The 16011-nt window shown below is 43.4% G+C and overlaps 1 protein-coding gene across 1 annotated transcript; it reads right to left on the minus strand.

The window, feature by feature from the left end:
• Positions 1-702: 702 nt before the first annotated feature.
• GJD4 (gap junction protein delta 4) lies at positions 703-8157 on the minus strand. Its single transcript, XM_015282128.4, has 3 exons — positions 8126-8157; positions 7792-7926; positions 703-5286 (listed from the first exon to the last, which is right to left on the minus strand). Exons 2-3 carry the CDS (start codon positions 7853-7855, stop codon positions 4100-4102), a joined length of 1251 nt encoding a protein of 416 aa, XP_015137614.1. The 5' UTR covers positions 7856-7926; positions 8126-8157; the 3' UTR covers positions 703-4099.
• Positions 8158-16011: the final 7854 nt, after the last annotated feature.

Below are 16011 nucleotides of genomic sequence, written 5' to 3' on the forward strand. Positions count from 1 at the left end.
GTTGATCCACCCCCACCCTGCCCAGAGAACTGTGTCCCTCAGTGCCACATCTCCACATTTCTTGAACACCTCCAGGGACAGTGACCCCTCCAGCTCCCTGGGCAGCCTGTGCCAATGCCTCACCACTTCTGAGTAGAAATCTTTCCTAATATCCAACCTGGATGTCCCCTGGCGCAATGTAAGGCCATCACGTCTTGTCCTATTAAAAGAAGACAGAAGTGGGAGAAGGAAAGGCCAAAGCTAGCAAGCAAGGCTATATGATTGCAATCTAGCTACTTGCATGCTAGATAATACAAATTGTAAAGATACCATTCATTCTTTTTGATCAGATTTCTGCCTTGCTAAACTCATTTTCCAGAATTACCGCAAACCAAGAGTTCGTGTTACGGCTTTGAACAGAAACCATCAAATTTGCAGAATATTTTAGCAACTCAATTATGGTGTAGGAGCACTGTAAAATGACTTCCCTATCAGCTGAACACAGGCTATTAAGAGCAGTACAAAAGACAGAAGTTAAAGAACAGCCTTTCAACTACTCAACTTTCCTAATTTTGGAGATGCATTTTTTATCATCTTAAAATATTACAAGCAGTAATAATTTATCTGTTCTTCATTGTAATAATGACATTAAAATAAAATTATGTGCAATTAATATCCTCTGTAATGATTGTCGCTAGAAAGATAATCACTGCAATACCGATGTATCACAAAAGGGCAGATAATTTTAATAACTTGAAAGAATACACTAAGGATCTCTCTGCAGTGTTAACTTCAGATTTAATACTTATCATAGTCTGAACTGAGAGATTCACGGAGAGCAACTGCTGATGAAGGGAACTTATGCATTCCCCAGACACCTGCCTGCAGTGTACTTCACAAGAGAACAGAGTCATAGCTTTCCACTGTGCTGCTGAGAGTAAACCAAAGTGACCCAACACGGAAAGTAAAGAAAGAAAGTGATTGTAGCTGATTGACTCTTGGGGTTTGGCTTTTATTTTGGTATTAAGAAGCATATTTCAAACTAAAACAAAGCCAAAAAAAAAAAAATTGTTCAGAAAAAGTTTTTTAAAACCTATCTTATTTAATATAGAGGAATAGAACTGGTGCTTTGCTGTTGTTTCTTAATCATGCTGACACTGCCCAAACTCCCAGAGATACTTGGTTTACTGCATACCGAACACAGAAGGTGCAGGTCTCCAACATCCTGCTAGAGAACCAGGGCTTCCTGAGGGCAGTGGTAGGAGTGTGGGATGGTCAGGCAGAAGTGCCTCTTCTGGAGTAGCTGGGTTAAGAAGAGATATAAAGACACACTGCAAACTTAACAAGCAGGTTTTGCAATATTCTTCTGAGTACAAAGTGATGTCTGAACACTAAAGCTTTACTTACATAGAATAAAATCTTGCTACTTCCTTGCTCTACACCTATTAATCCTTTGCTCTCTTTCGATGACATCAGTGTATCATCATAGTACCTCAACAACCAGTGATACTTAAAATAAGGAGAATGTAAGGAGAGGAGCAATCCTCTGTGTTCCTTATTTCAAAGAGATCTGTAGTGCTTCCTCCTTCCCACTGCAGATGCCCTCACCAGCAGTGTCTTCTAATTTGCTTGAGCTGAGGAAACTCAGAACGGTACAAACATCTCTGCACATCTTCCCTTGTTCTTCCCTTGCTGGTAAATCCATCCAGCTTTGTAAAACCACGCCTTTATAATTTAATAAACAAAACTTGCAAAGAGTTATTAGAAGACTCGGAGACAGTCCCTAAGGAGGGAGTGGTTGATGCCAGAAGTATCTATTCCCCCTTGTACCATATGGATCCTGCAGTGTTAGTGCACGGGTGCTTATGTTAGCAGTGGATGGGTGCACGAGGCCCTGCAGCAGTCAGGTCTGCAGCCCAGTGGCACAAACCTGGGACACCGTTTCATGACCAGAAACCACAAACAGAATAAGGGAGATTTTCACTTATTTCACTTTCTATTCCAGACACAAAGAGCATCTTCTCGATTGGAAATGAGGCTCTAAAAGATGTCTGGCTAAGGACACAAATAAGCAAACTGTGTCCAGCCACAGCACATTTATTATTTATCCCATCCTATTTATATCTCACACTGAGGGATGTACAAGACGGCCTGAATCCACATTTGTTCCTTGCATTCCTCCTCACAGCTGAGGAGAGGCAGTGAATCACAAAAGGTCTCATTGTTGCAGTCTTTAGTTTTGATGTGGGTAATCAGCACAGACCCCATTACAGAGGCTTTGGAGGATGAGGAATTTAAATATTTAATGTTTTCCTGCCTATGATAAATTTAATAATTAATGCCACTTCTGTCCTGGAAATGACAAAACATACAGTAAGCACACATGATAAAAGAAACAAACACAGCTAATGAAGGGGAAAACATTGCTTAGAAAGTAGCAATTAAGGCCTTCTTTAGCACACTTCAGGGTTGTGAGCTACTTTACAACAGTAAATTCTGCCTCCAAAGAGTAGCTCTGTCCATCCAGCAAGCTTCCCAGTTCCTGAAGGGATGGAGGAGGCAAGGGATCATTAAGTGCTGGTCTTTCCCTTGTATGTGTGAGGAATGATATGCAGAGTTGTGAACCAGACTGTCCCAAAGGCGTGTGCACCCACAGGAGGGAACAGGACAAACGTGAAAGCTGTTTTCCCTTGTTGCTGCCTTTAAGTCATTACAGATACTTGTTATATGGCAAAGTGAGGGCCAGACTGGGTCTCAGCTTTTCACTTTGCATAAGTCTAAGAGGAGTGGGAACTGCTGCAGCTCCAGGCTGCTAACACCACGCTTGTGCCATCCTGCAGAGCAGCCTGTGTAAAGGCTCTTCTGTTGGTGGCTGCTCTGCACCCACCCCCACTGATATCTGCAGGTGTATGCAGCCTTCAGCCCACACTCGCTTACCAGGTGTGAGGAAATTCAGCTCACACTCTGCCATGCTTCACTGCTGGACCACGCTTATGTAAATGCAAGAGGATTCATATCGAAGGAAAGCACAAAGCGTGACAGCAGTAAGTTATTCTGTGATTCACCCCATTTAGACATGTTTTCCAGTGATTAGTGTCTGTCAGTCACAGAGGGTGAGTACTTGCATAGATATTGCTGCTGTATCCTTCTCTGGGATTAGAAATCATTTTCCCTAAGCCCAGGTCCGGGATAATCTTGCAGTGGTAGAAATAGAAGGTGACTCACGTTAACCTAAGGGATGCCTGGGACGGATCAGATGAGTTATTCTCCCTGCAGAAATAGGGAGCCTAGAGTGACTATTTCAGATTAAGGTGTAGCACTTTGTAGACATGTCATTAGTAGATCTAAAGTCACACATAGTAAGTGGTGCCAGGACATGGACACTGGAGCTCAGCCCTGCACTGCCAAGCTGCTACTGCTTGCTTCCTGGGCAGCTCTGCAGCTCAGCGCTCAACCATGCTGTCACCTCATTTTGGAGTTCATGTTGCTGAGTAACACAGACATGGGCAGGCTGTGCCAGCTGACCTCAAGGCCAGAGAAAAGTACTGCTGTGGTGCTGCTAATGAGTGCAGGTGTGGTCTTCAATACAGAAAAATCTGTAAGATCCAGGCTTTCTTTGCATATTAACTCTTTCCTACAACACAATCATTTTTATTTGCTACCTACTCTTACTTTGTCCTTTCTTAGAGTGGGCTTAGGGAGCTTATTTTGAGGAGATCAATTAACCTTCTGAGAGTGGACAACATACATCTGTGCTTAGAAGTCACATCTTTTCTAAGTTCAATCTGTTGCAGTGGGTGAGAGCAAACAACTGTACAAATGAACTCCTAGAACAACAGGTCAGTCACAGTCCACAGCTTTTTAGAGTCACTTACACCTGGAAAAGCATAAATATGTTATGTTTTCAGAAAAAAAAAATGCAGTTCAGGTAATGCAATATCCTTTAAACTCTCGTCTGAGCTTTTTCTTCCTCCTCAGTGTAGGTTTGTTTCTTCTTCTTTGGTTAACCACATACAGCAAAACAGCAAGTCTCCGCCCCATAGCCCTGTGACTTTCTGACACCCCTCAGGAGCACAGCAATCTGTCCTGCTAGCCCAAAGTGTAGGGTGCTCTCAGGGCTCTATACCCATTCAGACTTTTTCGATCTCAAGCAACTAGTACTGCTATAATTTGATTGTGCATCGGGATTTTTTAGCTCAGCTGAAGGGTAGTATCCTAAAAGCTTGCTGTGAACTACAGAGGAAGAACCTCCAAGGTGAGACTTGATCTGAGGTCTCAAAGTCAGGGCAGTATCTTTAACAAAGCTTTGCTGGAGCCCAGGTCTCACTTGCTGGCATGCAGTTCCTTGCTGGTCATCAGCACACAGGGGTTCTTCAATGCTATCTTGCTTAACAGCAAGATCTCCTGACGCACAAGGCTTATGGCTGTTGCTGTTAAGGTTAGTGCTGGCAGCTTGCTGAGAGACCTCTTCAGGATGAAGAGTAGCCTCCTCTTCCTCTTCAGAGAGAAGTGAGCAGGAGCCGTCACTGGTCTGGCTGCCATTCAATGCTGGGCAGTCTTGAGTTTGGGGTGGGGAAGAGCTACCAGACTGTGCTGGGGGATTATTTAAAAGGCCCTCATTCTCTCTGTGGGGGTTGGCCAGCTGCTTGTTCCTCTGGCTTCTTGCTGTCATTTGCCGGAGAGCACAGACAAGGTCAGCAAGGCTGAGCAGAAAGGACAGACTGGTGACACTCCAGATGAAAACCATCATGATGGATTTCTCAGTGGGCCGGGAGATGTAGCAATCAACTGTGCTTGTACAAGGTGAATGGTAGCAGGAAAAGCGCTCGGGAACAAAAAATCCAAAGAGGAAATACTGTGCAGCTGCAAAAGCAGCCTCAATCAGTGTCCTAAAAAATAGATGAACAGTATATGCCCCAGAAAAATTGAGGACACTTAGGCTGTCCACATCACAATCCAATCTATTGACAAGATCACTCCTACAGAGTTCCTTCAGGTCTCTGGGACTTGATAAACCCTTATTCCCTCTGCATCCATACACCAAACAGTGCTTTCTTACAATGTGCGTTGCTACCTTGTGCAAAACATAAATGCTGAATGCAGTGTAAGGTAGCAAGATAGACACAGTGTGAATGAGCCAGAACCTGAAGTGAGATATGGGAGAGAACAAGTCATAGCAAACATTGGAGCATCCAGGCTGCAGGGTGTTGCAGACGAAGCGCTCCTGTTCGTCCTGATAGAGCGGATAGCCTGCTAACACCACCACTGCCATTCGCAGCAGAACCACCAGCATTAGCCAGATCTTTCCTAGAAGAGAACAAAAGAAAAAGGGTAGAGCACTGAGAAGGAGAGAAGGTAGGTGATGCTCTCTGTATACAACGCATTTGAAAGGATACCTCTGAAGTTAGGTTCCTCTTTGGAAAGCACCTCCTTGGCTTTGTTTTGACTGGGACTGAAACTTGTGTGAATGTGTTGGCCAGCATATTCCATAACTTTTGTCTAGACTTGACAGTGTAGAAGTCTGATATACAGTAAGCCATGCAAACTGAAAACGCAGCCTAACAATAACACCCTGAACATGCCCAAATCTGGTAAAAAGAATTGAGTAATCCCATTTCGCTTGGTTTCTTACTTCTGCACCTGGATTTTGTCCTGTATTGATGCTGATCAGCTAGCATGGCATGAAACTCCTCTGGATACCAATGATTGTTCTATGACGTGGCATTTGTTCTTTATCTTGGCCATGAAGTCATATGTAAAGCTTACTGCAGTGTCTAGACTGGTATTTACTCATGAGCTAGCTAACAGGTGCTGTTTCATAAAGGATTTTTGGTCACGTTACACAAATTGCTGTATTGATGACAAAGCTATTTTTGGAAAAGAAGTCTTTTTTCTGAGCTGGGTTGGGAGGTCTGAAAACAGTCTGTTATACGGTCAAAACAAAAGAATACACAGAAAAATTCAACATCTGAAGTAAAGTTTAGCACTTGAATTTCTCAGGTTTCCTTTTGAGTATTGTCACTGCTTCTGTATGTGGTTTGGAAAAATTCCTTTAATTTAACAATCCTCTGCTTTAGCTTCATGTATTTTTAAAACACATCAGAAAGTAAAGAAGAAAGAAAAGAAAAAAGAAAAAAAACCACATTTAGGAACAACAGCAACAAGAACCACACACACACACACAGAGCAAACAGCAAAGTGCAGTGAGTTGAATTCTGTACTTTAAGGAATAGGTAAGAAACTGATTGTAACTACAGATGCACAAATGGCGACGCAGCGACCACGTAGAAGCGTGCTGTGTGCAGTTAGCAGTTGAGAAATGCACTGAATACCTTAAGTCATGAATAGTGATTGTACATCTCACATGCACAGAATCTGTGGAACAGCACCAATACATATTCTGAAAGTCTCTTAAAAGTCCAGATCCTGAAACCCTTTTTTCTATAAAATACACAGTTGTTTACAAGTATTGTCTTGAACAACATTATTTGCCATTTCCCATGAAACTATTTCTCTGGAGTTGGTAAGAATCTTGAATGTCCATATTTTTCTGTAGCATTATTTAATATCCATTACCACATGGAACATACAATTTGAATGCCCCATGTAAACCCTTTGTGGCTAATGGACAGATTATGGGACTGGGTCAGTAAAACTGCACTCACAGAAGCCTGCTGCTCCAGGCAAAATACTATACTACCTAAATAAATGGAATCCTTCCCATTTCATCTTTAATCACCTGAACCTTAGTGGTGGTTTTGCTGTATTTTCAGCTCCTTGTATTTTGATGTGCAGGCTGTGCTGTTGCCCTCTTTTTGTCAGTGTTGGTCAATAAAAACCACCAGCTGTAAAGAATCAGTCACCTTTAGTAAGCAATGCCTCATGGTGAGGCTGCATTTTTTCCCTGTGAAGACCTCAAAGTGTTTGAAGCACATTTGTTAATTAAGCTCGAGATACTACATGCTATTTCCCTATCCATTTTTAATTAGAACATGTACGATGGGGAGTGCTGCTTAAAAAAAAAAATCAGTGACTCCTCAGGAAGCAGTTTAGTATGACATTCATTTTAGAGAGAACCCTCCGTGCATCACCTTCCCTTATGGCTCAGTCCTCATTGCCCCTGCAGCACCCAGCACAAGCTGCAGCCCCCGCTTGTGGTGGGAGTGAAGGGGCTTCAAAAGGCCCTGAAAAGTTTGTATCTGACTCACACTTTGCTCCAAGCAGCCTTTCCTATGAAAGAGGAAGGGTGTCTTGTTTAAATAAGAAGAAAAGAAGAACACAGCTCACTGTTTGCTGCCAAAAAACTGTGCTTGTTTGTTTTCTGTTTGTTTTTAATGCATGTGAACTTTACTCATTTGTAAAAATGAAGAAGAATAAGCATTACGATGGTAATTAACCACAAGCAAATGTCTTCCTGTAAAAGAGAAGCTTTTTCCCTTCTTAATGAAGAATTATTTTTGTGTGTTTTCACCACAATCCGTACAACATTCCCTACAGCTGGTGTGGAGCTTGGGCATCAAAAGCCAAATCTGAAAACTATGCCAGAATTCTTTCCTGAAGCTCAGAAAATGTCCATCAGAGAGGAAGTAGCAGTCAATTTAACAAGAAAAGAAATACACTGACCACTTTTAAATCACATGTGAATAATAACTTCTTCTTTAAAGGTCACAAAGGGATAACTAGAAATCAAAGTGGATGATCAGTGTCAATGACCAGTTGTCCAATCAAGTGGACGTTTACATAGCTTCAGGATAGGAGCAGCAAAAGAAAGAGCAAAGTACTTTGGTTTTACAAAGGTTTTAAAGTACTCACCTATAATTGTCACATTATAGTTGAGAGTGACAACCAAAAATCCCAGCGAGTCCCAGTGCTCCATGTTGGATCAGGTTCACAGCACTGCTGGCTCCTGATGGCTCAACTGGTTTGGCATTTCCCAAGTAGGTCGGACTTAGGGAATAAAGAAAGGAAAAATATTTGGTAAGCGTCAAAGATGAAAACAAGAAACGCAGCCCCAGCAATGTTACTGGTGCTGAATTACTTTGATGATTTGAACAAGGCTGGTAGTTCTGGATATGGGAAAAAATCTTCCCAAGGGTTTAAATCTGCCTTGGAAAAGCTCTGGCTGCTCAGATCCCACTGCTCTTACCTCTTCCATGGATCCTCTGTCCAGACAACTGCAAGCAGACGAACAACAACAGGAGGGATCTTTCCCATTGTAGACTATTCTTAACCTCCTGGGGCATACCAGCCTCCTGGCATTGCTGAGATGTTTCAGTGGTGAAAGGCAGGGACTGGGGAAAGGGAAGAAAAGCATGGGCCAGGAATTAACTGAGGCCCGTTTCCCCAGAGAAGTACAGATGGACAAAGGGACAGAAAGGGGACACAAGAGAGTGAGGACCCCTGTATTTGAAAGATACTTCCTGTTTAGCAGCCACTCAATGGAAGCTGTTCCATTGCAATTCCTCAAAGCAACTTTATTTCTAAAACGCAGCCTCCCTGACAGTACATCATGGCCTTGTCAATCACTGCTGTGCCAAAAATTCTCCCTTGGGCTGAGGCTCCCAGCAGGGATGACAAGAAATGGGGGAAGCCTTCACTAAACACAGGGTGGGGGCTGGTTTTTATCAGTTCTTTCTCCCAGAGGCACTTGGTTATTGGGGCATCACTCAGCAATGGCAGGGCTGGTGGCTCACAGAACGAATGCCTGGCAATGGCTGAAGTCATGCAGGATGTCCCATGGGTGCTTCCAGAAAACTGCAGGTGAAAGAACACGCAAGCCGTTTCTTCCCCACTACCACAGCCCACTTTCCTAAGAACATAACCTACTACTGCTTTCCACCCATTGCTCTGTATCCTGTGGGATGTTTTGTGCCACTCTTCCTTTCTAATCCGTGTTTTAATAGAGATAAACATAATACGGACACTCATTGTCAGGAAATCTCATCAGTAAGTATTAAAACAGCAGGGAAAAAAAAAGACTTTGTGTGATACAACAAGGGAGAAAACTAATATCAGTATATCAGCCAGCCTTGAAAGGTAAATTCTCAATGAATAAAGCAGAAAGTAACTGCACAAAGACAGTATCTCCCCAGCTCTATGGTCGCAAGAAGCGTAATGCCACAACAGAGCACACTGAACATCCTTTCTGTAGTGAACCTCATTCTTCGTAGACCCTAAAAGTGGAGTTTGAAAGGATGGCACTTAAAAACATGGTGTAACTCTTTATTCATTGACTGAGTAGAGAGACTTTCAACTATAGCAGTAAACACAGGAAATATATTACTTTTGGAACTGTTCTATGTAAAATATTTGCTGAAAAAACACTCTTGTTACTGAATTGTATTTACGGTGAGTGATGCTAGCTTTAGCTTCATTTCTTCCTCCAACACCTTTTTTTTCTGGGTTGTGTGTATGTGCGAGAGGTATGGAAAGGAAGGAAAACTGGAGGAAGAGAACAGAGAAGGGAAAAGGTACAAACGGCTGAGAGGAAAAATGTGTTGTGATATGAAGGTATTCTTGTTAAACATCTTTTGTCAAAATCAGTAATCAAAAATAGCCAGGAATGTCAAGATGGCAACAGGGTACGAATGCTCAGCAGCTGCATTCACACAATAGGCTATAAATTGTCTCTGTCGACAGAGCCGGTTAAAATACCCCTGGATGAGTTGTCACTGCTGTGAGAGACCTCTGCCATTCGTGTAAGAGGATAACCTCTGGGGATTTACTGCTGCCTTCAGGGCTGTACCAGGCAGCATATCTGGTCCCACAGCAGGATGTGCTGAGGCAGGGTGGCCCATTTTCTGGAAGATAAAAAAAAAGAAAAGAAAGAAGGCAACATCACTCTCCATACTCACCACGCAGCCCAACTTAGGGCTGGATTTACGTCAGAAAGCCTAAATTCTATTTTAGCTTTTCCAGACAACTTTAGCTTTTCTATTTGTGTTTTTCCAGACTACTCATATCTGACTTCAGTCCAACAGTTCTCCTTTTTGTGGCATGTTCTTTTTCCCGTCCTTTTCCACAGTATCTTTTGCAGTTGCTAACCATGCATGTGGTTTCACAAAAGGGATCGGGATTTTTGTGGTAGTCTCCAGGTGACCACAAGTTAAGGTCTGGGGTTTTTAAGTGGTTTTTGTGTCAGCTGCAGCCTGTGCTGGCCACTGGTTTTGCTCTGGGGGTTAGAGGAAGTTTCTAGGCAGGGGTGAGGAGCAGAAGAAGGAGGCCTGGAGCAGGTTGGTCAGAGGAAGGCAGGGAACATAACCACAGTCCAAGTAAGGGTATGACCCTCACAGACACTGCTGTGACAGAAACTGCCTCTGAAGCACCTGTGTGTCTGTAGCTATTGCCACTGAGGACTCAGGGCTGAAAAAGCACCAGAATGCCGCGTGCACTCACCCTACATCTGCTCCTGCTATGACTGGAGAATCTGAGCAAGACCACTTGTTCTCCCCTGGGAGATGCTCTCTATTGCTCACACAAGCTGTAGGCCCCATCTGGGCCTGGTTGGGGTGCATCAGCCAGGGCCAGCAGCAGCAACAACTGCTCCAGGACCGCTCCAGCACGGCCTGACACCTCAGAAATTATCATGTTTTCTACATAACTATGGCAGTCCTTCTACCAGCAGAGGGACACTGGCTCTGCAGCACCACAGATGGGCTGGTGCCATCTTGCACACCAGTGAACGGGCACATCCTCCCCTCCATCCAGACATGCTCTTGTGCTACCATCGCCCATACAGCTATTCCTAGGCTGAAACAAAATTCAGCTCTAGTTAATTGTAGTTAAATAGGAGAGACACATAGAAAAGCCAGACGTGGCTTTGGGTAAAGCTAAGCTTCAAAATCTAGAGGCATCTTATCATAGCTGATTTTAGAAGGGGTCTTTAAAAGCCACGGGAAAGCTTTCACATTCAGAGGCCAGCAATGAAACCTAAGAAGATGCAATTAGATCTATTTAAAAATCCACAACTGGTGCCTACATCTCTAAACCCTTATCACAGATGAAGGGGGGAATTGATTCTGCAAACATTTGCAGATGTGACTCCATCACTGTGAGCAACTTACTGGAACATTCTGAGCTACCAGAGCTGCATTCCTGTCTCCGTTCCCCTGGATTATTTGGCACAAAAGCCCAGCAAAGCCACTTTGCTCAGTTGTTGGCTCAGACATTCAGAGGTAATGCAAAGTTAGCCTTGAACCACTTCAGGACTTCCCATCCCAGGAGCAAATCAGTCACCTGAAGGCCACCAGTCTCCACCACACACCCAGGCTGCCAAAACTAGCAGCAACTCTCCAGTATTCCCAAGTCCCAGCCACTGCTGTCTCACCCAGTCAACATCTACACTAATAACACAAAGGGGTACTGCAGTGAGAGTTACTACAGGAGACCGCACCCTGCAGAGCACCTGCCAACAGCATCACGTACTCCTTATGACAATTTAATTAACGTTAAGGCAAAAATGGGTCAATGTTACTGCTTTCCTAATATGGAAAGGAAGCTGTCATTTCTGTGTAGGGTCTTTGGTGGATTTGTATTTAAGGAAGAAAAATATTGGATGCATACCTAATATTTTAAAGTCTAATTTTAAAATGTCCATTTTTTCTAATTAGCAAAAATGATCTATTAGTGACCAATCTCTCAGTAAATCTCTTCAGTTAGTTGTAAATTGAAGAAAAAAATAACCCATTCAGAAAGGGCGCTAAGTGACGTTAAAATAAAAGCCTAGGTGACCTTATTTTTTAAGTTACAGAAATACAGCAGAAGGGTGAGAGAAACAGAACAAATTGGTCATGAAGGACAACAGCAGAAAAGCAGCAGGAAAAGCTTCCCAGAATAAATGTTTCCTCTGCACCTCTATGTGCCACACAGAGATCCCCCATCAGCAGTCCTCAATAAAACAGGTGCCATAGCTGTGCAAACACTGAGCAAAGAAGAACACTGCAACTCAGGAATTAGCACCATGGAGCCTACGTGCACTGAGGCAATGGAGAGGAGAATGTTTTCCGTCATGAACAATTCAACGGGAGCTTAAACGAGGTGCTCCTACTCCCACTGCTGGCCTCAAACCCAACGATCCCACTGGGCTTTGTTGAGGTGTTTTAGGAAACTTTCAAAGAACTTGTCCATCTTCCTCTGCTGTCCACTTTCCACTCCCGGGAAGGAAATATGTGCACACATACTCGGATATATATAAATACAGAGCACATGTGGCTGAAACGGTCCAGCACATCCAGAACAGAGGAATTCGGCTTTTTTTCAGCTGCTCATATGGATTGGACTTGAATGTAATTTCCACACCTCGGTCATCTCGGATACTCACGCCTGCTGCCTGCAGCGTCTTGTATGCCTCTTCTTCCTCTGCTCAGTCAGTGAATGTTAGGCTGTATACTATCAAGGATTCGGATTACTCTCTTACTTTGCCTCAAGCAGATCCCTTTATAAATATTTGAAAGTTCAGAAAGGTCATCTTCCTTAAAGAAGCCTTCTTTTATGACGTCAACAAACAGAAAAAGTGTTTCTCCTTCACGTTTTCATTCAGAAAAGTCAACATTATTCAACCAAGAACTTCACTTTATACACTTCAAGACTAATATGAAGAGAAAATCAGTGATGGGAAGTTTCCCACTCAGAAGCTCAGGGCCAATTTCTTCAGAAGTATTTAATTTTACTAAGTGGTAAAAGCACAAAGTGAGTCCATGGGATTTTCAAAAGCACATTATTAATGTCTGCTTAACTCCTGCTAAAATAGGTAGTTACACTAGTCAGTGACATTATTACTGACATTTTCTCTGCTGCAGCACACAAAGATCTAGTATATGGAAGAATTCCAGCTATTTTTTGTAATTTTGCACATGATACTTGACATCAAATTTTATAGTTATATTTTTGCATAGAGCTAATGTAAATTTGAAGGTTTGGAAAGTCCTGTGATCTCCTATTTTATACGCAGGCTAGTGATGATGTGCCTCATTGGTGCCCAGCTCAGGCAGCTCCAAACGTTTTCCTGTTTGGGTGGGTGAAAAGGAGGAGAAAGGACATTTCCAATCAGATGGGTCTTCAGGGACTGCTTTGCTGCACCTTGATAATAGCACGATGAACATTTTGTTCTTTTTTCATACTACCTACTCCTCCCCTGTACCAGTGGAGGTCACCGAGCAGAAACCCTTCACACAGCATCTTCCAGAACACAACAAAAGAGGAGCTGTAACTGTAAAACACTCATAGAATGGCTTGGGTTGGAAAGGACCTCAAGGAGTTCCTACCCAAGTTCCAATCTCCCTTCCACAGGCAGGGCCACCAACCTCTGGATTTGGCCCTTGACCAGGATGCCCAGGGCCCCATCTGACCCAGTCTTGAACATCTCCAGGGTCAGAGCATCCACAACTTCTTGTCACACCTAGGTGACAAGAAGGTGTGGGAGAGGGATTCAGGTGACTGCAAAAGCGAGTGGGCTGCCCTGCCTGGCACACATCCATAGGGGACCTCTCCCACCAGCACACAGGGGTGTGAGGGGTGTTAGCATGACTGAAGGTGCCAGATTGCCACTTTTTCCTATGGTGTAGGATGGCTTGGACGTTGTTTGCAAATGGGGTTTTTCATATCACTATAAAGTATGGTGTGCTGATATTGTGGAAACTGTTAAAGTAGCTAGGGAGTAGCTTTCTTAATAAGATGATAGCAAGCATCTCTTTGGCTGGCTATGCTTTTAATTTAGTACTTACATAGTATCCCTTCTCAGCAGGAACATTGCGGGGAGCAAATAAACCATAGCTTTCAGCAGGCTGAGCAGAAGGGGCTATTGTGCTGGCTCTGGATATCAGTAAATAAATCCGTCATATCAGATGTAACATACAGGCAGCCACCGTGGAATTAAAATAAGAGCTCTTTACACTTTCTTGTGTTTCATGGCTGATCATTTTAGGAAACAAAACTCATATTGTTGTCTGTGTTACTGAACACTGATACTACTCTTTCTTTCACTACGGACAGATGAATGTAAGTACATGGTCACTGAAAGCAGGCACAGAATCCCAGCATTGGCACCATGGGAAAAAGGCTACACGAGTACAGAAGTGGAAGAGGGGAGTTGAAAAGAGAAACGTGATGTTTTCCCCTCCATCTCACACACGACTCAAAGCTCAGGAATCACTGCAGGCAGCACTGAGTGGGGGTGTCTGCACGTGAAGAAATGTCTTCTCCAAACTTAATCCATTTCTCTGTGGAAGTCGAAAGGTACATTCTTTTAAATCTCAACTATGTCTTAAAAATATGATTTTAAATAACCAAAAGGCTCTATCTTGTATGTAATAAAACCTTTACCAAATGAGGTTGGGTTTTTTTTGCCTAAGAAGACTGTACATTTATCACTTTGTTTCACAACATGAGCCTTTGATCTCAAGCTACATTTTAAAAATAACCAAGAAATAATCCAGCATTTCTCTTAGTTGGAAAATAATAGATTTCTTGCATCACTGTCAGGATGGACGTATTACTTCTGTACACATAGCACTTACAGGACAGCACAAAAAGGAGTTTCTGAACGTGGTCTTGATTTCACTCTGTCTTCGTGTGACCTTAATCGGTGACCTGCTCATAGCCTGTTGTTTAAAGTGGCTGTGTAGAAAATGGTTTAAACAAATTGTATGTAAGCCAACCACCACAATATTGGGAAAAAAACAAATTATCAGTTCAGGAGATGAAATTGTTCTCCTCAAAGTTCCGCTTCACAATACACACCTATCTGCCGTTTCCATGGTTCCTGCTTTGTTTTCTCCCAAAGAGCCTCGTTAATAATCATTGCTAATGAACTCTGAACACTCTGGGCGGGACAGGAGGAACTCTCCTGTTAAATTGTGATAGTGTTCATATTTAATGCATTATATCAAGCAGGATTTTCATTTCAAAGAGAAAGACATCACATCCCTCAGTGTGATGGTTTGATGCTTGGTAAAATTAATCAGAGTGCAGTATCTGACTCTCATTTAAACTCTTACCATAATCCAAAAAGAGCAACATGGATCCAGAGTGATTTATTCTGCTGTCTTAGAGAGCAAAAGACAACAGGTGAGAATGACCTGCCCACCCCTGAGACAGACCAAAGCAATAAGGAGATTCCACATTAAGGGAAGCCATGCCATTAGTGGGAAGGAGGGTTGATCTGAGTCCTACTTCAGGACCATTTAGGCTGGGGAGATGAAATGCAGCCCACCCTTCTGCCGCAGTGCTGTGACCAGTCTATGGGGTACGTGTGCCTGGTGCCTTCATGCTGGTAGCACTGACAAGACAGAACTGCTAAGTGCATCCTTCCACCTGCTCTGTGCTGACAGGCACTTCGCCATTTCAACCTAATGCTTCAAAATTGCTGCAAATTACCATGTTCCTGACAGGTTAAGTCTTGGGTTCTTAAGGGTTTTTTCACTTGCTGTTTAGCAGCTTTGCTCCATTTAGTGCTTTATGGCAGAACCCCCAAGACCCCATTCTGTGGTGTCTGGGAAGAGCAATCTGCAAGAAATCCCATCCCAAACTGACAGAAGCTCAGAGCAGGGAACAGCAACCTGCACTCAAGTAACATGCTCTTCTCGCTCTTCCTGCCTTCAGTGCTGTCTGAATCACCAGTTTCCAGCTCTTCTAGTGCTGGTGAAGGAGCCATGGGCCTGCTCAGCCTCGTTGCTGGCCTTGTGCTGCTCCAGTTCAAGGCCAAAACCACTGTACATGCTGCTCAAGTACATGCAGATGAACAAGATGAAGAAAACCCACTGGCTAGCAAACCTGCTTTCATCTGAAATGTGCAAAAAAAGGTTTCATAATTCCTGCTGCAATATCCACAGTTGGTTAGCAGCAATCTGGCAGTAAGGCAGGCAGTGCTGCTAGTGCAGACACAACTGCTGGAGGTGGAGGGCAGACTTGGCCTGTGTGAAACCATCACAACCCCATCCACAGGTCTGTGGGCACATCAAGAGCTGCCACAAACCGTGGGGAACAGCAGGGTCTCTGCAACACGATGGACAAACAGCCATGGCTCCAGGCCCGCCC

This window comes from Gallus gallus, chromosome 2 (assembly GCF_016699485.2).
Source record: "Gallus gallus isolate bGalGal1 chromosome 2, bGalGal1.mat.broiler.GRCg7b, whole genome shotgun sequence".
NCBI lineage: Eukaryota > Metazoa > Chordata > Aves > Galliformes > Phasianidae > Gallus > Gallus gallus.

Coding starts and splice junctions, on each gene's coding strand:
- GJD4 (XM_015282128.4), bottom strand. CDS start 7,855: ATGGAGCACTGGGACTCGCTGGGATTTTTGGTTGTCACTCTCAACTAT. Junction 5,287..7,791: donor CTATAATGTGACAATTATAG/GTGAGTACTTTA, acceptor GTTCTCTTCTAG/GAAAGATCTGGCTAATGCTG.